The following is a 23,336-nucleotide window of genomic DNA, read 5'->3' on the forward strand; positions in this document are numbered from 1 at the left end:
GAACTAAAATAATTCCACTGCTCAATTCAATTCAAGCAAAGTGATGCAACCTCCAACTTAATTTACCTAACATTGGACTATGGGGAGCCCTAATGGAACTTTATATTGAACAACAAATGTGCCTCTGAGCAAATCCTGAACTCAGGAAAGGTAGACAAAACTAGAGGGAGTGCTGTTTAAAAGCAGTTTAAAGGACCCTAGGAGGAACTTGGTGGGTAAATTATTCATGGATATGGCTTTATCATATTTTCTACATTCTGTTGAATAGTAACACAGTGTTCATCAAATCAAATCAAATTTAAAATGTGTCGGGGAATAGGATGCCAGTCTGGAGAAAAGCAAACAAAACATTTAAAAAGCTCAAATATATAAAAGGCTCAATCAAGAAATGGCAGATGCACCAAACCTTTTTCGTGTTATTCATATTACATCTGGGTTGATCTTGCTCAAAGTTAAATCACAGAAAGTTTACCTTCTCTCCCTTTTATCCTCTCTCTCTCCAACTCTCTGTACATACTTGCACTTGCATAACAAAACACGAGAAGCAAAACTCCTGCTGGCTCATTGGCAGAGGGCTCTGAAGATGTCAAACAGATCAGCTATGTTCCACTCATATCTGCTCAGAGTCTTTACAGCATCGGCTGCATGGCATTATGTCACAGTCTTATCAATTCAGGACACTGCACAGGGTTAGAGCGTAACCTACATCTGTGCATTGCTGCTGTTCAGAACCCTTGGGCAAACCATATGCTGACATAGTACGCTTTTAGAAGATACAAGTGGTGATCTGCAGAGTGACACAGCTGTCATCATCGCCCTCATCATCATCATCATATCACTACATAAAAACAAAGCATTGCACATCTTTCTTATGTCACCTTTCTTAGGTCACTGGTGTTTGTGTCACTTTTTCCAAAAATCATGCTTGAACAAATATTACACATTTAAATTGATTGTTAAATTAATAATGATTTATCATTAATAATTTAAAACCAGCCACACGGTTGGTGTAGTGGTTAGCACTCTTGCCTATGCAGCAAGAAGACTTGGGTTTGAGCCCTGGTTGGAACAAGGGCCTTTCTGCATGGAGTTTGCATGTTCTCCCTGTGTTTGCATGGGTTTTCTTGCTTCCTCCCACAGTCTAAAAACATGCAATATGGGAATTAGGTAAATTTGACACTGAGAGTGAGAATGAATAGTTTTTTGTCTCTATATGTGGCCCTGTGATGGACTGGCGAACTGTCCAGGGTGAACACCGCCTATCGCCCTATGTTAGCTGAGATTGGCACGGCACCCTCCGCTACCCTCCTGTGGAGGATAAAGCGGTAAAAAATTGATGGATGGAATATAAAACTAATTTTTCAGGCACCTGCAGTATTCACAACCCTCATTTTGCGCACTTTATGCAAGAAGTGAACACATGCACCATATACGCCTGAGTAGAACCAAAAGGCCATAATAATGACTTACTTCCACAACAAATTTAACAGCAGTCTGAATGCAGATGGGAGCTCCGGAAACCAGAACTGCTGAGATCACTGCCAGATTAACAAAAAAAAAATATGTACTGGCCAGCTGCAGCCATTTCAGTTCAATTATGAGGGTAAATTATAAGGTTATTATGAGAATGACAAACATTAGTCCTTTCTTTGCCAAGAAAAAAACTCACTAAATGAAAAAGATGGCTCTGCACATTAAGGTGTAACTATACAGTGATTAAGGCTTATCTTTTTGGCAGTACATGTAATCATAGTAAATTCATGAACCTATAAAGACATCATCCAGTGATTACACTGATTGATGCATTTTGTACTTACAACAGTTCAAGAGAAAATAAAGTCATATTAAACAAAAAATATTTAGAGTAAGAATGAAAGCAACACCGTGTACCGTGGACAAATTGGGCAAGAATTGGGCAATAAAAATGGAATCAACAGTTGATCACACGAAATCTTGCAGAATCTGTCATGATTTGATTGAAATTTCCCTTTTTCTAAGAGGTTGGGACAATTATGTGTGTGCGACCAGTGCAACTTCCCTTCACAACAATATCTAAGCATCGGAGACAAACATGCCCTCTAAAAAGTTGCAAAATTCAAAACTAGCAATTCAATTCAGAGTGGAGTTAGGAGATGTTGTTACAGAACAAAATTGACTAGACAGCATGCTAGCAGAAGCCCGCCTCTATAAAGCACCATTACAGCATTACAGCAGATTCAAGACGAGAATTTGTCAAGGACTTTGTCGCTGTGTGCACCAAGTCAAACATTTATGTAAAAAAGGTAAAGGAGCTATGTATCTATGAATGTCACCAGTATCTAAAGCAGGATTTTCTCAATCCTGGTCCTGAGGACCCACTGATCTACTTTGTATCAGGGACAATATGAAACCATTCTTTTTTTGTTTTTTCTTACACAAAATGAGTTAATGTGTGTGTTTACTCATTTTACATTCAATAAACATGATGGAGCATGTCGGGGAGACAACAGAAATATCAAACACCTGAGCTAATGTCTAAAACTCATTAGAGGCTGGAGGACCAACTGAGCTAACAATGACAGAAGCACAGATGTGTCACATGCCAAAGTCTAACTTTTAAATATGAATTTCTGCTAGATTCAAGCTCTTGCCAAATGAGTTCACATGATGCTGATTAAGCCTACGGACGTCCATGTTTTTGTCAGCTTGAAAACGAATTCCCCCACTTTGCCCTCCAACTTCAGTTGAGAATTGCTTGCTGTAGTATGGCAAGTGTCCATTGTGTAGCATGCCAGGAAACAGGGGTTCCAGGCAGTCTATGAACATCACTACCTCTCACAGGGTTCAAAGCCTCTTAGCAATTCTGTCATCCAAATTCAAACGAGGGATAGAAAAGAGTGCAAAGAATGGAGAAGCTCAAATCCCAAGAGCCCCTCCGCCCCTTCTTGTTTCAGTACTCAGTTTTCGAAAAGTGGAAGATGTGTTGTTATATTTTTTTCTACAGTGATTTCAAGATAGCACTCTGTATCCTCTGAAAATGGCTTCCCTGCAATCTGACACAAAATCATATCAAATCATCACTTTGTATTATTTTGTGTCTTTTTCTGTTTTTCACTGTACAGCACTTTGGTCAGCTTATGCTGTGTGTAAATGTGCTTTATAAATTAAATTTACTTACTTACTACTTACTAAATTTAGGACTACCGTCTAAACTTAGTTTACCTCCAGTATCCAAAACTGCCACAACTTTGATAGAAACTATACAGTGAAAACTTTGAGAAGTATTGCATCCTTCCTTGCCTCCTAAAAGTGTCTGTTTGAGGTCCAGGATTCATCCTTTTCCGCTAGCTTAATGGATTATGACAGTGATGCAGCATGAAGCCTTAATCCCCATGCTGCTGTGGTCTACCCTCCCTTTATGTTAAGCCCCTTGACAAGAGTGTGCATGTGTCTTGTGTGTGTAAGGTGCCAACCAATTCCGAGAGAAAAACTTTGGCCTCAGCCAATGTCCTAAAACAAAGACTGTTAAAGACTCCACTCCTGATGGCCAACTAAGCCATTCAAGTGCCCAGCACAACCACTGTATTATCAGGCTGTAAACTCAAAAATAGATTTTTATTTAACTGCCAAGGAAACCAAAATAAATCAGAATATTTCCACAACATTTATCTGGTGTGACCCCAAATCCTATGGAAGAATATATTAATGTCAGTATTGGCCAGCATGAAGAGACAGGGTCTTGCTAATGTTGTTCTGTCAGTCAATTCACTGGATGAGTGCTGGATGAGAATCACCTGTGCATGTAGACAATTTCACCATCGTGCTCTTTAGAGAAACAGATTATACATAAAAGATTAGCGCTCAGATCAAGCATTCATTAAAAGGAGCAAGTTGCATTGGCAAGGTTGCAATTCATGCTTAAGTAAAGCAGTCACAGGAGCCAGAGGCCCCCTGAGGATAAGAAAAGTTAAGACGGAAATAAATCAATAGTCCTTCTCTGTGTTGCGGCAAAGCAGGCAGTGAAGCAGAGAACCTTGTCCTGACATCTCATGAAGGAAGAATGACATGTCATTGTCAATGTCCCACATCATGGAGATCCCATCCAAGATGGGGGAATTAGGAAGGAGAGTTGAGAGGCTAAGTTTTTGTGTAATTCATGTCACGTTTAATCCATGTAAGAGCACACACTTTTGTATTTGATTTATCAGGAGGTTTTTTTTATACGGGTACTGATTAGGGCTGTAAAGTCCCAGATCGATAAATTCTGATTGGTCGACTATTTGCGACGTTAATTTTATACAGTCTATGGTTAATTTGATTTATTCTGGAGGAATTTTGAGTAGATGAACAAATCAGTATTGGCATATTTCAATATTTTAGTCTAATAATCGTTGTTTGTTTTATAACTGCAGCCGCACTCACCCGCAACAACGGCAGCAGTCTATTTGTGTCTCAGCCGCAAAACTGACCTCCTATGTTCAGTCTCGCTCTGTGCGAGGACATGCACAGAGCCATACAATCTAAATATTCCTCAATATCACAAGTTGACATAGTATATTTTCGGAAATCATGGGCTATGCACGTGATGCACAACATTTTCAACACCCACCCCCCTTGACTAGTCAATTTTGAGTCGAAATTTCAGGGCTTCAGTCGACCAAGAATTTCTTTGGTTGATTACAACCCTAGTACTATTGAAAAAGTGCAATACAGAGGAAAAAAATACATAATTTTTTGTTGTGGATCGTGTGCATCCAGTTATCTACATACATGACCTTATTAAACCTAAACCTATTGTAGATACAATGTAGGTCAGATATTTCAATATGTTGAAAAATCAATAGATTAATCTAGACATAACTAATAGGGCTGCAACAATTATTTGATTAATCAATTATTAATTGCCAACTATTCTGATAATCGATTAAGCATTTTGAGGGTTTTAAACAAGTGTGGGTTTGTTTCAATAATTAAAACAGCTCCTTAAATGTGAATTTAACCACTAACTGTCACCAATTTGTTTTTGTTTTTTTTACAGACCTGAAGATGTTTAGTTTGAGGCTAAGTTGAGGTTGAAAAACGGGCATGTCTGGGTTTGTGTCCAAGCAAACAGTAATAGTTCCTCATTAAAGGCTTTGATGTAATGTTAATAATGTACTGTATGTCCAAATCTCATAACATTTATACAGGCAGGGACAAGGAGATTGTGATGTTCAACAGCCAACAACAAATGAAGCTCAGAAAGCTTAAGAAAGTAAAGTGGCTTTTGAAATTCTTGCTCATATTCAATTATCTCTTAGTGGGCCCTTAAATTTCTTGAGTGCGATGCTATATGGAAGTACAGAGTGACTGGATACACCTCACTAGAAACTAATTGGACAATGAAAATAGTGGTACTTTTTGCTGACAATGTACATTATTTCCCTATGATGCAAAAGATCTTTCGGATGTTTGGGTGATTTTCCGCAAACATAACTTTGTCAGTGGAAATGGAAAAGCGCAAGATAAGGTGCTTTTATAAAAAAAAAAAAAAAAACAGTTTTGTTTTGAAACATGATGAAACCCTTTTCCTGTTTGCAAGGCTGGAAGTTTTATTGTTGAGTTCACCATTTTTCTAACACCATACATATCCTTTCATGTGTCTACACAATCGCTTTTTGTATTTTGTTGCTCAGTGAAATGTCTCAGGACTATTCATGTGTTACTTAGACTCTTTTGCTTCAAGTAGCAGATAAGAGAAGATAAAAAAGGACTACATACTGCTGTTGTAACAGGTAAAGCTGGAATAAAAGCCAGTAAAACTAAAGCATTCTCTAGAGGCCTGAAGAGTAAATAGACTGGATGGCAAGTCTTAGACGGGTCAGCCAATACCTACAACAAAGCAGCTGTTTTAGAGGAAATGTTGCTAAAGATGTCTGTACGGAACAAAAAGCTCCACCCAATGTTATACCGTTTTATAGCATATTTACATTTAGTATATCCTTCTGTAATACTGATATAATACCATTGCCCCAGTTCAAGCCACACTGATGTAAGTGTAGTAGTAAAACAACTATTTTTGCAATATCTGACAATGTTTTTGTTTGCAAGTCATCATCCCATGTGTCACACGCAATCTTCGAGACACCTCATCAGGTCTCAATAGAAATGAAACAGCAGCATTTGTGCCTTGAAAAGGTTGGGAGTGAAATGGAATGTCTCTTTAAGCTTCAGCCTCTGGCTGAGGGCAGGATAAAAGGATAAAAATGTGTTACCTGTCACGTAAACTAATGAAAAGATGTTCTCTGCAGCTGACACTGTCTTGTTATTGCACTCCTACCATTAACAGTGGTTCTGTTTCTTACAATAAGCCACGACAGCATGACAGCGGGTCAGCACACGCAACTCCACGAGACTGAAACCTGAGAAGCTAAATAGAATTCAGCCATCAATAATTGTATCCACATTGGTGCTTTTTCAACTGTGCTATGTCCAAATGTGATAAAAGGATCTACAGGAGATCCCAATTTAAACTTATTACGGTCTGCTGAGTTGCATGTGACACCTAGAGGTAGTTTTTAGAACAACGCTTGAGGTCAATGTTTGTTTTTATATTGAACCAGTTTGAAAAATCTTACATCTTCAAATTGTTTTTTTTTTATATTGCGTCTGTAAAGAGTGCCCTAAATATACCATTATGCATGAATGGAAGGGGAAACAAGGCTGGGGGTGTTTTGTATACGAGGACATTTTCTATCTGAAGAAAGCAACAAAAGGGAAAACATCACTGAGCATAAGCCAGCAAATCAAAACATCAATTGAACTGAATAAATAGAAATAACCACATTCAAGAAATGAACATAAAACACAAAGCCATCAAAACAAAATGTAATGCAGGAGAGGCAAAATAATGAAAGCATTAAATTAAAGCAGACACGTGTAAAATGGATTGGATGAAAATAAAAACCACACTAAAAAGCTGATTAATATTTAGTTCTTATTGTTATATTAAATGAAAGTAAACAACTATAATTTGACATTTTAATCACAAAATAATATTATGCTTTTTTCAGTGCTGTATAATAGTAAAATTGAAAATTTATGGAGTAATAATTATAATTTTGCATCAAATATATCATTTCAGTTAAAGAACTTCTACATACCGGTGTATTAACCATTACAGAAAGATAATTATTTAGGTATGGAATAGGGAAGGCTTAATATCACTTTTTTGTGTCCAATACGATACCAATATCACATCATATATCAGTTCAACATAGTCTTTTTGCCTCTTTACGCACATTTGTGCTGCATAAACCACCTGTACCACCCACCTACAGGTCATTGACACACTGCTCTAAAGGCACTGCAGATATTTGCAGCCCTCAAACACACTGTCACAATAACCCATGTTTGGTCATCTGTTCCACTTGAAAACAAACAAACAAAATCAACAGTGGCAATGTAACCCGCTATAATACAGTTTACATCTTTATAACAAGTGATCCAGCCAAGGTGCAACAAGCAAGTAAATCGATGCTGATCTCACATTGACCTCACAAGTATCAGGGATGCCATAAAACATCAGAACCATCAATCAACATCTGAGGAAGAGCATAGGTTCCAGATACGTTTTAAGCTTATTGGTATGCCAGCTTTTTTTGTTGGTTTTATGTCAAAGAGAAAAAATAACTACCTGTGTCACCAGGGGCTCCAAAAGCCTCTCCACAGTCAGGGTACGGATTTCAAGACTCTTAGGATCCCATTTCAACAGGATGGGGGAAGTGGCGGTCGTCATGGTTTCTGTTGGGGGGGGGAAAGTGTATAATTGGTTAGAAAAGGTTAAGAAAAGCTATGACAGAAAGAGCTTAATCTAGCAGAGCAGAAATAAACCAGGGAGAAAATGTGTCAAAACAGTTATGTAAATGGAACAAAAGTGAGGAGGAAATCAACTCAATCAGCTAACGAGTGGCTTCGGGGAGCCAAATGTTTTAGTGAGTTGCATCATCAAATGGTTAAGTCAAGGAGAAAACTTTTCAGTTTGAAAACCATATACTTTAAGTTGCTGTTTTCTTTGTCCTAATGTTCCTAAAGTAATAACTCAGTGAGTGAGCTTGTTTGTTTAGCTTTGCCTCATTTGCTAATGTCAGCATGCACTTTGAAAAACAACATATAATGGGCTTTTATAGATTCTGTAAAAACAGAGTCAAACATTATGTAAAAAAAAAACCTAAATACTCACAATACACAATTGCCAAACACGGCGACTAAACCATTAATCAACGACTGCCCACTCCCCTGGAGAGAAGTACAAAACATTTGTGTAGCTTGTCATAATTAGGTGCATTTTTGTCATTTGATTTATTTGTGTTCTTTCTTTGCCCACATTTCTTCAGACCGTTATTACTTGGTGATAGTGATGTGCTGGAGCATTACACGAGAAGGAAAGGAGTCAAGGGAATAAAAACTTGACAAAACTTTAAAGTACAATAAAACTTGAGTTCCATTTATTCAGCTTAACTGCCAGCCCAAGAACCTCATTCCTGGATCAGCAAAACCAAGTAAAACATACACTGTAGAGATAAGCTCAGCAACATCATTTGTACACATATTTGGACAACCCACTCTTTAATTAGAAATATTTAATTTCAGGATTTTAAAAATTATCTCAGCGGGGTTATACTGGGTGAATGTGAGAACCAAACAGCTGGCGAGAGGGTGGCTGTCTGTTGTTACTGAGTGGATGGGTTTCTACAGTAAGCAATTTCCGAATGGGCCAGCTGGGACAGGCCTGGTCTACTGCCAATGTCAATGAGGCAGAAGGGAATAAAGAACGTGAACTAGAATGACAGATCTGGGCCAGAGACCTCTAATATAACACCCCGAGGGTTACGTCAGATGAACAGTATAACTAGCAACCTGGAACTACTGATGAAACCACAAGTCAGACATTAGTTTCCTCAACAGAATACAAACCTCAATCTTGAAAATATGCATGTTCACTTATTACACTCTGGTATCATTGCATTTTTGACTCCGTCAATGTGGGCAGGTATAATTCAATCAATCTATCATGCTCAGGAAACATTAACAACAACATTACTTGCACTGTATTACACAGTGGAGTGAGGGTGTATTGCATTTGTGCCGCAGCTGCTATCAATGCGGTGAACGAAATAACAAGTTTTTCTCGAAAGGCTGATTAGTAGATACTACTCACTGTATTTTGGATTTAAAAAAAAAACATAAAAAACATGTGAAAGTGTGGGCTGCTGTCTGATAAATGCACTCTACAAGCCACTGTTCATAATAAACTTTTTCTTGTCATTTTCTTCATTTAGTCATCAATTGTACATACACTGTATATTCCCATGTAAAATTAGCCTTTAAAATTCTGCTGTTCAGAATGGTGAGTCATTTTGCACACACACCCACACAGATGCACAACTGTATCCTCTGTTGTGGGGGGGGAAAACCCTGCAATTTATGCACAAAAACCTGCAAGAACATGGCAGATAAGCAAGATAAAATTCAGGGGAAAATGTCCCTGCATAAGGGAGTTTCTCACAAAGCTAGAATGAAAACACCTAAGAGACCATCATCTGTCAAAGGGGCTGTCGTCAGTAATGCTGTTAGTCAGCACATTCAGCTGCACCATTTAACAGCAGATGTGACAGTAGTGAAAGCTTTCTGGGGATATATATCTGAAATAAATTTGAAAAAGTCTCTCCACCATGTATCACTGATGGTACCTCCAACAAATTAAGTTACTATTCATGAAGAAGAGAAAAAATATATATGTATGGGCAACAAAAGTGTACAGTCACACTATGTTTGTGTCTGTGGTTTCAGATATCAGCTCATAGATGGTTTACATCTGACTTTATTCAGTCTGGAGTGCACACAAACACACAGCCAAATTCATGACATCACCGCTGTCCAAAGAAATTCACAGCACATAACGGAGTGTGATCAATTAGTTTGACAGGCAACGTGCATCATGACTGGCAGTGCTGATGAGTTAGTTTGTGTTTGTTTTTTAACCAGACAGCACAGAATTGTTTAAAAAGCAGACACCAGTTTGACCCTTAGAACACAGAACATTGAGGCTGTTTTTTTCCCATTACTACATTACAATACAGAGGCTATAATAATGTGCGATATATTGTCTTTTATCCTATTTTTTTAGCATAGCCTATAGGCAATCTCATCTCAAATAAAAAGAAAATGTTTCTATTTTGTCACAGCACAAGTATCACTACTCCCTTTTTTTTCTTTTAAATATGTGATATAAAATGAATCATAATTTTGACTCAACAACAAAAAACAACACGAAAAAAAACACATTTTGTAAAGCCTGAAGATATGACCTATAAACACACACACCCCCAGGGTATCCATATAAGGACATGTTACTAAGGGTGTGCCTGTGGCACAGATCTGCGCCGCATGCGCACTCAGGGTTAAAAGTAATATGACTAAAAATCAAACAGTTCAGCTCCCATGTCCATTTGTAACAGAAAAACCAATCGTCCTCAATGAAAGCTCAGCAGCTCACTGAGGCAGATGCAGTCTTTCTCCATCAGATCAGTTCAACTCCACAAACATGTTTTCGTGAAGAATGTGAGTCACATTTTTTGATGCCTTGCCATCTGCTGTGTACAACTGTGTGAGCATGTTCACGAAAATGAAGAAAGAAGAAAATATTTATTTACTGTGCGAGAAAAACAAAATCCAAATACTCAAATTGAAAGGACTAAAAAAAAAGTTTTTCGTAACTATGCTTTCCTGCTTTGGCAGTGAACACCTTCGAACAAACATTGTTTACTCTCTTGCTACGGTCTATTTTCCAAATAACCCTAACAAATGTTGTTTTGTTTTTTTTCTGCCCTGGGACAGGTTTTGGTAAAGGGTGGCTGTGGTTCAGAGGATTTGGAACTAATACAATGCACAGGGATTAAAATTGGCATCTGCTTGACATTTTCTAGGATTTATATCGTAAACAACCCCAGCATTCCCATAAAGATTCTAGTTCACTCAAATTAAACAAAAAAACAACATATACTGTAGGCAATAGATTCATGCATTTTTAAAATAAAGTTAAGAAAAACTTATGAGACTTATGATGTACTATAGCATTTCAAATACTTTGAATGTTTTCTGGTTTTATTGTCTTATGCTTATTCATTGCTTTAGGTTTAATAGTGGAAAATCCACTGTGTTTTATATTAGGGGACGGTGTGTTGTTTTACATGTTACTATGGTTTATTGTGTGGTGTTTCAATCACACTAGATTATTTTCACAATCGATTAATCTGTTGATTATTTTCTCAATTAATCCAGTACTTGTTTGGTCCATAAAATGTCAAAAAATGTTTATCAGTGTTCCTGGAAATGATGATGCTGCCAAATGTCTCGCTTTGTCCACAAAACCATTTACTTAATATTAAATATTCACATTGAAGAAGCTGAGAAATCACAAAACTTGTTTTAAATATTAAAGAACAAACAAAAAGAAAACAATCCAACTGATTAATCAATTATCAAATTATATAGTAATTGTTGCAGGCCAAAAGGAGACTCTATGTTAATTAATAATGCTTTCCATTTGTCCCACATATCACAAATGTAGATTAATCAAAAATTATTTTATTTTAAATTTAAAAGACATAACATTACGATTAATTGTTCAGCCCTACACAGAACCAGCCCAAACACGAGGAGCAGCTTGTATCTGGAGTAAATGCTAATTCATTTACTTGGTAAGAAAAGTCTGACATGGAACAGGAATCAGAGGAAGGTCCCCAAAACAGACCAAAACACCATCAACTTCATGTAACACTGCCACATTAAGTTAACAGTATTATCACCTGGATATGAACAAATTAAATAAGATGAAGTGAGATGGCTTAACAAAACACAGCGCATTCATTTTGGCACATTTTCCAGCACAGGCGCTACTTAATCACATCACTTTCCATCTCAAAACACTATGGGGCTCTCAAAGAAGACTGTTTTCCCCCACCGCCTGTGTTTTTGTGGGACAGAGTGTCTCCCAGTAACAACAGACAACACTTCACCATCACCTTGGCAACGTCGGCCACTCCTGCTATAAAGTTGGCCTTGACAGACAACTGCTCTGGTAACTTCCGATAACTAACTCCAACACCATGAGTCAGACGTGTCAAGCGTTATAGCGAGACATACAAATTAACTTTTAACAGTATATAGAACCCTACCCTGTGCCTCACTATCTAAAAATATGCACGTGAAAATGTTTAGATACATATGAGCCATTAGCTTGTAGATCATGTGAAATCTTGTTTGGAAACACTCTTCTTAAGGAATAACTACACAGATGCAAGCACAGGTGGTCAGCTGCTAGCACAGCAGGCTCATATGGAATGTCTAATATTTCTCTCTTACTAGTTCACACCTGGTGTTTTAGTTTTCACCCTGAGGGCGAGTTTAACCGGACTCTAACTTCTAAACGTCCTTTATATCTGTGAATGTGTGAGACTGTGAGCTTGCTTTTCAACCGTCTTTCCATGAGTACAACAATTGGGACGGATTATGATACAAACAAAGAATGATGGAGTTTAAGATGGCATATTTCACATAAATTACAAAAAACAATCACATAAAGTAGCTGAAACATAAATAAAGTGCTGACAAAACCAGAAAACCTCATATAAGCTTCTCCGGTCTCACAGGTTTTCCTGCATTAGCAACTTCAAAGCTGTACTGCATCTCTGCCCTTTCTACCCACATTCTGCACAACTGTGGCAGACTGTGTAAACTCAAGTCACTGCTCAAGTTAAGAAGGCTAAGATATGAAACCAACATAATTATCTACACAATTTGTTGTGGCTCTAATTGCTTTCAATTCATTTGATTTCTGTTTCCTCAAAATTCTCTTTTCATCTCATGTGAGCCAAACATCCATTAGGGGATTTGAACTGTGAGTGTTTGAATGAGACATAAATTACATACACAGAGAATGAGAGCACAAGGACAAACATTTAACACTCCTGCCATGTCTGACTGAACAGCATCGGGGTTTTGTTATACACTGTTAAACACATAAACGAAGCAGGGGTAACTGTGGCATCTGTACAGAGATCACCATTGCAGCTTTTCCAATAAAAGTTAGCTTATTCTTCACAGAATGTTTTCGATTTTTTTATTGGCCATTAAATAATATTAGGGTTAGGTCAGTTCTGCTTCTGTCAGCCATTTCCAGAAATAATGCTGATCACGTGGCAGAGGGAAAACTGCTAATGGATGTAAAGTAATTACCTCGGTCGACCAGGTGTGAGCTGTGTACATGTTTGGAATATGTGATTGTGTGCGTGTGCATTTGTATTTATTATCTCTTAAGGACCTTTTCTGACATAAACAGTGACTGTCAGGAACAGTAGCCCTTATGGAGACCAACACCTGGTCCTACTTAAGGGCAGAACATCAAAAGTTAAAGGCTAAGACTTGAATTGTGGTTAAGGTTAAGGTCAACTGCTTACGGTTCAAGTTGAGGATAACACTTTGTTTAGGCTGTCCAAAGGAATGGAAGTAATCACAGTGTGCTAAAAAGAAAAGCTCCACAAACCTGTGTGTGTCTCACAGTTTGAGATGTCTTAGATTATTTATCACACTGCAGGACTTTTGCAGTTTAACTATATATATTTCACCAGTAAAGTACAAAAACTGCACTGACCAAATTAAAATGCCCCCCTTCATGCCACTATAATGAATGAAGTGCTGCCTACAAGAAATGATTAATTCCATGATTGATTAATCAGTCTTCTGTTTTCTCAATTAATTAAATTGTCATGTTGAAAAATGACCATTACAGATATTTATAACCCAAATGTGAGACCCAAAAATTAATCAGGAACAGAAAAGAAAAGTTTAAAAAAACATAGAGATTATATTTCCATTTTAATAAATACAATTTACTGATAATCAAAGCAGAAGTCGAGGAATGGTAATGTTGGCAGGTCCTAGCCCTGTAAATTTTGTAGTGACAAAAAAATAACGGTATTCAATCTAGTGTAAACTCCCACTAACGTATGAGCAGATTTCATTTAGAAAGTGAACAGTGCAAATTGAACGGCAAGTACTAAAAGGAACTGACACATGCAGACAAGGCCTCGGACAGCTCATTAAGATGTCCATCCACACAATTACATAAATCATTTCAGATCAGCCGACACGCTTGCATTTCATACATGGACATGTTCATGAAAAAAATAATAATAATACTCGTCCAATCATCAATCCAGTACATGAAGCACTCTGACAAAATAGTAAATCAAGTTTCAAGTTCAGATTACCTCAAGAAATGTGTACTTTTGCACCGCAGCTTGGCAGACTTGACTTCCTTCTGGCTAAGGCTGAGTTCTACCTGGGTTACCTTTACATAAAGTACTGCTATGCACAAATCCTAAAGGGGAAAGTGGCAGAATGTTTTTTAAGACCACAGGGAGCATTCCTGACTCGTATACAGGACCGGAATGTTAGTCCGCCTGCCATAAATAGAGAAAAACATACTGTGATATACAAGTGGAGCAAGTCTTTTGATCATTTCTCACATTAAATACATGTTCCTTTAGTGCATCCGATTGGTGGGTTTTTAGCTCATGCCATTATAAAGCCGCTTTCTATGATCTTGACATTCAGAGTCAAGCTACTTCCAGATGACTATTCATTTTAAATAATACTCTCACTTATGAGATATTTTGAGGACTTGCACATTTATTTTTGGTCGTGTTTTCTTTCTTTTTATTGTCAAAAGTGACTGACTGATGTATGGTGGTCTTAATGGAAGTAAAAAAATAAATCCCAGGGTTGTCACGTTGATCATTTAGGATGCCTCATTGAAAAAAAAAAAGCTGTGGCAGTTTGATCAGTGAACCTCAACAAAGCAGGCAAACAGCAGCAGTGACAGTTAAGACAGATATTCTGCTGAGTCAGAACTTGGTTTGTAAGTCTATTGATTGAGCACCTCTTATACAGAGTCACCCCATACAGCGTCTGCAGGCAACAGCAAACAAAGGGGGGGAAGAAAATGGTAATAACTTTTACTGTGGGCCCTACAAACAAAAACAAACCCCTGCTGTCTTTGCTACATGTGATGCCTGTGGCCAGTCTTTTTCCCAACCTCTAACAGGAAGTCACATACTATGTATACTGCTTCAGGAAATTAGCAGATTTTTAATTCTAACCAGGCAGCCCTTAAGTCAATTGTTATTCCAGCTTTTCAGTGATGTTGCTAGGTCCACACGTCGTGTCCCTGACACATTCAAATCTAACAAGAACGCATGCATCCCATGGATGCATCGCATTTATGAGGAGTGACATATTGTGCAGCATTTTCTCAGCATAAGTCTCACCGTGGCAGCCTGTGTTGAACATGACACAAAGTGGACGAATTAGGTGAAAAGAACAACAACATGACATTGTACCATGATGCCTTGTTTTGATCAGCTGCTTTTCTCCAGATGCACTGTGCTGCTCACTCACGCTTATAAAGTTTACAGGAAAAGTTTACAGGACCTGGCTCCATACACTGTACAAGTGTGTGAACTTGTGCAAACCCAAGTTAGCAGCAACGACAGCTGTCGCTATTTATGCAGAAATGTAAAATTAAAGCTATAATATCAAACCACCTGTTCAACAATCATGTAAAGAAGAAATATTTTCAGCACTGGTCTGTCATTAATTCTGTTCTTTAACTGCAAACCTCACTTAGGATGTTTACAGGATGTATAGAGAAAATCAATCATATGATTGATTTTACCGCCATTTTGTTTTCAGAGACACAATATTGGGTTAATATTAATTGTAGCTGCTATAGAGACAACATTTAGTTATTAACTCTGATATTTTTAATAAACAACATGTATGACCATTACGTTGCTTTTACATTTGTTTCAAGTATATAATTGTGTAAATATTCAACTAAATACTGTCACTTTTAAAGTCACTTATTTTTAGTTTCTAGTGTGCAGCTTAAACTGCCCACAAACCTATCAACATTACTGATGGTTACCCTTTTCACCTTAAAATCCCGACTTACTTACATTTGTGTTTCAAGGTTATTGAAGGTTATTTTACATTTTATGTAGTGGTCTAAAATGCAAGGACCAAGACTTTTCTCTAAGTCTGTGTTGGCATGGATTACAATCACTAGATGGATGTATTAACAAATGAGGTTAATACATGATAAGCATTCAGGGAGCAGAGAAATAAGGCCACATCAAGAGCAAACACAAGCAGGGTTGTTGTTTTTTTTTCTTTTAACATTTAGCTACACCACAAAATGTAGGACAAAACTTGCTGTCATCAAACAGTTAATTGTGTCCAATTTGCCTAATCCAAAAATCTGTGTGTTTTTGGACTGTGGGAGGAACACACTGACTTGGGAAAAAAAAAAAAATGTTTGAAAAGCATTATCTCTGGCAAACAGACACGCCTTGAGATTGAAAGCCTGTTAATATTTTACTTTTGACTGATCAAATCATTTTTTGCAAGATCTCTTCATAGGTTGACATGATCTTAATTCTGCAGGAGAGTGACCTCCAGTGATTCAGTTTGTTCATATTAAAGAGAACTATTTGAACACATTTGTCACAGATAAAATCATTTGAAGATTTAAACACAAGTGTTGCTTAAAATGGGACTCAGTGGTTATTTACAATATAACTCAAACTTTAAGACTAAAATCCCTGTCATTTGTTATTAGGGAAAGTTTATATTCCAACACTGCACTGACCTAGATTCAGAGCAAGCTAAGCATGCAGATTTTTTTTTTGGTAGTGGGGGAGTCTCTAAAAGCAGAAGTCAAGGCTCAACCTGTCATATCGCTGCTCCCTAGAGTCGTGTGCTCAGAGTGGCCAAAAGAGGCTGATCAAAGTAGAGCACAACCTGTGAAATTCTTCAAGCAATCATGTTCTCTTAGGAATTAAATTTAAAAGAAGAAAAAAAACCTTACAAATCACATTTAACTCATCCTCTGAAAAACACTGGCCTCTGTTTGGAAGATGGCTGTCCATGAAGAATTCTGTATCAAGACACCTTTAACAGGTATGAAATACACTGTTCAAGCAGCAGTGTATTTCAAACCTGTCAGATCATGTGTTTAACAACATCTTTCCAACCCCAGTCTCGTCCTCCTTCGTTAAATTAGTACGACCTATAATCCGTCTTGTTCTGTTCATTTCCTTCTCTAAATAACAGACCTGACTTCAGTATTGTCACAACGTGCTTAGGTTGAGCATTTATACTGTCGACTGCTCAAAGTGCTTTCATTCCCCTACAATAATGTTTTATTATTAACTCCTTTGGGATATACTTGATGTGACATGACAGTCTATAAACAAAAACATAATCTAATTCCTTAGCACAAGTTCTAAATGTAAAAAGCAATAAGATTAATGCATACTTAGTGGTGTGCGATGGCTGGATTTAGCAGCCAAAGTATATGAAGAACTCTTAAATACATCCCAAGTTCTTCCCAAGTCCAAAATGCATAATATGCTGTACAATGTGAGGGGAAAAAAAATATCATCCCCACTTCCCTTTGGAGGGCTATTGTAGCCAAATCTCTTTTTGACCACAACAATTCATCACATATGGCCCAAGCAGATGCCAGAGTAATTACACGACATGTGTGCCAAAGCGATCCATTGTGGTAAATATTACATTAGTCCCCCCAAATTTTAGAGAGGAAGCAAAGTGCTAAAGATAAAACCTGTAGCGTTGTAAAGTACTAAAAGTGCACACACACCTATACATGTGCATTCTACTGATCAAGGTTGAGAGCAAGATTAAATAGTGTGTACATAAAAAGCAGACGGAAGATGACCGAAGATAATTATTATACATATATACAGTATATAAGTAGGGATGCACAATATTGGACTTTTTGCTAATATATTGGGAGTGGTTGGGCCAATACCCGATACTGATATATAAGATAAGTATTTCTTTTTGCCTAACTCCAGAGGTTATTTAGTATCTTTTGTAGTGAAATAACCTCATATTTTTCATGCATAATGTGTAAATAAATTATCTCATCATCATCATCATCATCATCATCATCCTCCGCTTATCCGGGGCCGGGTCGCGGGGGCAGCAGTTTCAGTAAGGGACCCCAAACTTCCTTTTCCGGAGCCGCATTGACCAGCTCCGACTGAGGGATCCCGAGGCGTTCCCAGGCCAGAGTGGAGATGTAATCTCTCCACCTTGTCCTAGGTCTACCCCGAGGTCTCCTCCCAGCTGGACGTGCCTGATATACCTCCCTCGGTAGGCGCCCAGGGGGCATCCTTACCAGATGCCCGAACCACCACGCAGCGGTTCTACTCCGAGCTCCCCCCGGATGGCCGAGCTTCTCACCCTATCTCTAAGGGAAAAGCCAGCCACCCTCCTGAGGAATCCCATTATTATACATTATACATAATAAATTATCTTTATTGTGCAAAACAAATAAGCATAAATAGCTGTCAGGGCTCTAGCATAGAAATCAAGGAGGTTTTTTAGCCTACTACTATTTTGGTCATTAGTCATATCTGCAGATCATGGCCGATATTGTGCCAATAATATATATATATTATTTGCATGCATTCCGAAATACAAGTTTTGTATTCAGTTTGCAAATATTACTGGCGGAAAGACTCCAAGCAGTTTCTTCTAAACACCACACAACATGTGAACATATTTTGTTTCGAAGAAAACATCAGCAAAGAAGCTAAAACCTTAAAGTTCTAAAGGTTGTGTCATACTGTATGAGCGAACTGAAGATATACAGTTTTTCCATACCCATTAAAAAAATCTAATTAGTTTTACCCATGAATCAATTTGTTCATCTCCATCCTTGCAGTTAGGCCTTTGCTTTTCACATCATTCAATGCAGCCCTTTCAAGCACCATTTTAACATCTACTTTAACACCATTGATACAAGTCTATTCTGCCCTGTGACAGTTGCAACCAATTTCTGTTAAGTCAAAGAGGTTTCTAATAGCTGTTTGAAACAAGTGCTATGACAGGATGATAAAGTGTAAATTGCCATCAGTAGGTGTAAGTGTGACAATATACAACCATGATTATAGGTCTGCAGGAACAGGTCTATTGGTCATGACTTATAACCCTTTTAACCCAAAATGATGCTTCTCTAAAATGTTAAATGTGCCTACACATTACAGTGGATTTCATTAATCCCCCAAGGTGACAAAAACAGCTCTGAGCTCACTCATCCACCATAATGAATATCTACTGTTAACAATGACTGCAGCATGAGCACTTTTTTAAGAAGAGAAATAAGGCAACCTATGACTACTGCCATGGGATTAAGCGATGGTAGTATAGTCATCAATTCACCAGTGTCTTGAGAATAAACTCTGATACTGGTCTACTCTAAATGGGTCAAAAAAAGAACAAATACAGTTGTGTAATTCCACTACATGGGGTGGGTATGTAACCACCTTTGATGTTGCTCTCAGTAAATGCTAGGGTTTTCTTTTTCAGCTCTTACAATCAGCCTTCTGTTCTGCTTCTGACAGTTTCTCAGCTCTAAAAAATACAAATGTACACCAATCCAAACTTTGCCACTAATATTAAGACACACTTCAGAAAGTGTTAAAATAACACCAAACGCTTGCAAGAATTAAACAAACTTTACGACTAAGCATCACTGCTTGGCAACAACTCAGAGATAATTTCCACTAACAGAAATCAAAGAAAAGTTCAGTGTCGAATGTTGTATTACAGACTTGCAAAAGGTCTAGCCATTTAAGGGTTTCTAATTTTTAAAAGAACTTCTGGTTTCTTCTGATTTAACGTAAGAACAAAAATCAATCAATCCTTCCATCATCTCACATTTGTCATGATACTTATTGTGTCATTTTGCACATATGGCCCAGCTAGGTAAAATATAAGATCTTGCATAAAACAGCAGACATTGTCAGATAAAGGGGTTTCCATTAACAAGTAATATAGTCTCTGTGTACAGTCTCTGTGACTGTGCTGTCAAATCAATGAGGTCACAATCTATTATACATCTGTAACATTCAACCCAGTTCACTCTGATGTATATTATGAGGGAGAATTTAATGTCTGCTTATCTCTTGTTCTTTTGAGGGGACACAATATTGAGTTAAAAGTGGATAGTGAGTGACTGTATAGTGAAAAAATAACAAAATGGGAAGCAATCTATAAGGATCATTTGAGAGAAAATGGGGGAAAACACTGAAAAATGTATGCACCCTTTGTGCATTTGTAAGGCAAGCATTTCAATGAATATCAGTGAGTAGCTGGCTTATTGTAAGCTTTTAACACCCTTGTTTCTGGTTTATTTATAGAAAAAGATCTGCCTCTTGCCATCTTGACTCATGAAATGAATATTTGACTTCATAAAAAAAAAAGGAAAAGGAATTCTATGTCCACAGATTTCAGCTGAAAGCTTGTGTAGGCTAAGCCCTGGACGTCAAATCCTGAAATCGCCCCTGGACAGAATATAGATTTTCTGTAAGGCTAGAGAAGAAAAGCAGTCACCTAACAATGGAAAAGTTAATGCACCAAGACAGAGCTTACACAATGTGGGGGAGAAGCTGGGGACAATACTTGGAGCCCTTACTGGTCCCTGATGTTGTCTGTGTTGGGGGGTGGAAAGAAGAGTGAGGAATAGGGAGGTCCGGAAATTTAAATGGCCTCTAGCAAGATATTTCTTTGTAGCGTAAAAACGATCAGTTGACAATAAAAAAGGACAGAGTCACAGAGAACTTTCTAGGAACAAGAACATGGCCTCTTGTGGCTAAAGAAACCCTAGATGGTGAGAATGATCCTGGATGTTTGCATAAGAATTACCCTCAGTTTAATAAACTGCATTGTTTGTGCCCTTTCGTTTATCACCATATTGCCTGCTTCTATGGAAGTAAGAATGATGAACAAAAAAAGTACCCACAAATCTACTTATTATTCCATACAATATAGAACAATAGTAATTTTATTTTTTGCCAGAATAGAAATTAAGAATGAAATCATTCTATATCACAAAAGAGAAAATCAAATAAATAACGTAGCAGAATGTGTAATGAATTTCCACTCTATATTCGTACTGCATAAAAAAAAATACTGATCATTCTCACTAACATGACCGGAAATAAATCAGTTTCTTATCATGGCTATGACTTTCAAAATGACATGGACATGCAGATTTTATACTCTCAGAAGACGGCCTTTGATGTTCACAGTTCAGACCAAATCTGCTCAAATTCCATGAATACTTAGAGTGGCATATCCCACTATTAAAGGTGACATAGAATGCTTGTATCACACATATGTTAGTTATGGAGGTCTACTTACATATATTAACTTGTTTTCATGATTAAAAACCTCCTAATCGCTGCAAACGAGCCAATCAAAATATCTCCTCACTGTTTCAGACCAAAACCACACCCCCAGAATGTGAACTCTTTTGTGATTAGCTAGCCAACGAGAGCTTTCCCACTGTCCTGTGATTGGCCAGGTACCTGGAAGTGACGTAATAGATAGGCCAGCTCTCAGATACACAGCTCCCCCTCTGGCACGGTGGATGCTCTGCATCTCAGCAGCTACAACGAGAGTAGTTCTTCTTCTTCTGCGGTTGAATGTACGCAAACCGGATGCGCCCGGACTAGTGCGCGGAGTGGTGAGGATTTCTGATGACGACATCAAATTAAGGAAGTGCCGATCCGCTTCACAGAGCCCAGAAAAACAATACAATACAACACTATTTTCTCAGCAGTAGCTGAACTGTTTGTTCTGAAACTTTAGGGTTTCATAAACGAGGTAATGACGCAGATACACATACAAACGCAGCGTTAATTGGAGCTTCCGGTCTATGTGGGCTTTAATGTAATGATCCAATCCACATCAGCTCGATAAATGCTTTGTTGTCACTTCATACACTAAGAACTGAGAAAACTGATAGTCAAAGTACAAACAAACTATTGCTCTGTCATTCTTTCTGCCACTGGTACAACTAAAACTATACCAGAGGGAATTGCGCCCCTTAATCATGTTGTAGTCACAGGGTAACTTTTAGGGGTAACAATTTTTTAAAGCATAAATACTGTAATGTATTTCTCAATACAATACATTCAGTACATCAATAAAGGTTCAGAATCCGATATAGTAGTATAATTGTTTCAAATTATAAGCCTTTTAAGTTTTCACTGCAAAGGTAAGTTTTAGATATGATGCCAAATGCCATCATATGAAAAAGTAACCGCATGCACACAGGCAAAGTGACCGTAAAAAGAAAAAAAACACACATGTGATTGGTTGACCTGGGCGCTACATCAAGTCAACATCACAATCCACATGATGACATTACACCCCTAAACTTCAGATCTGTTAGGAGCTTTTGTTGGCCAATGATTCTGAGATGCCATTAAACATTAAGCTGCATCCGGCATGCAAGATATGCTCTATATGAGATATTACATTTTGACTGAATATTTCCACAGAAGGCAAGCTGTGATGAAGGAAACACAATTATGAACTGTTCATAAAATGTATTTTTTATCAGTTTCAATAGAGACAGACCGGGGATCAGCCTGAGCTCTGCTGATTCGAAAAGCTCTATGAGCAGTTTCTAAGTAACAATGATTAAAGTCGCTGCTCAAGACGGGTATTGGAAATTAGCAGCTGCTACAAATAGAGTGATGTACTGCATGGGATTATTACTGTGTGGTTCTCTATGAATTATCTGACCCCAGCAAATAAACATAATAATAATAAAAAAAAGGTACATTTTGACTGCAACAGCCATTTTGCTGAGCACCATGGGTTTGTCAACAAGACATGCTGTCTCTGCAAGTATTGCGAGTAAACGGCACATTAAGCTAACAAATCTAACATATGCCCATGCCACAAATTGTTGAGTAACTTACAATACCAGGTATTAGTGGAAGTTAACCAGTAATATACTATAGCCTTGTTTTACACCAAGTAGTACAGTGCAGTTCAGCTCGCCAAGGTGCAGCTTGAACAGAGCACCCTGGTGTGTCTTGCGTGGAGACATAACTTACGTAGCTATTGAGGTAATATGAAACAGCATAACGTCATTCCAGTGCAACACAGTGTAGCTTGCCAATAAATTTCACAAAGAAGAAGAAGAATGCAACACAGTAAGCAAAGAGCAACAGAGAAGGACACCCAGCATTCCTTGTTGTTTCTTCTTGGCATATGGCTTTCTTATCACAAGAAGCTTTGTTTCAGAGACAGCTGCAGGCTGCATGGAATAACACAGATGTTGTCCCCATATAAGACAAGATTCTCTATTGACAAAATTGTACGTGCTGCAGTGTATCTACCTCCGCCCTTTAGAAAAGATACCA

General features: G+C 37.8%; 1 protein-coding gene across 3 annotated transcripts in view; it reads right to left on the reverse strand.

The window, feature by feature from the left end:
• ctnna2 (catenin (cadherin-associated protein), alpha 2) overlaps positions 1-23,336 on the reverse strand; it is a 249,467-nt gene that overhangs the window by 222,678 nt on the left and 3,453 nt on the right. For all 3 annotated transcript variants that reach the window (XM_044029247.1, XM_044029249.1, XM_044029250.1), the window contains exon 2: positions 7,655-7,761. In XM_044029247.1, coding sequence (XP_043885182.1) covers positions 7,655-7,756 — 102 coding nt within the window. In that variant the 5' untranslated portion in view covers positions 7,757-7,761. The remainder of the gene's footprint in view (positions 1-7,654; positions 7,762-23,336) is intronic.

This window comes from Solea senegalensis, linkage group LG6 (genome assembly GCF_019176455.1).
Source record: "Solea senegalensis isolate Sse05_10M linkage group LG6, IFAPA_SoseM_1, whole genome shotgun sequence".
In the NCBI taxonomy this organism is placed as follows: Eukaryota; Metazoa; Chordata; class Actinopteri; order Pleuronectiformes; family Soleidae; genus Solea; species Solea senegalensis.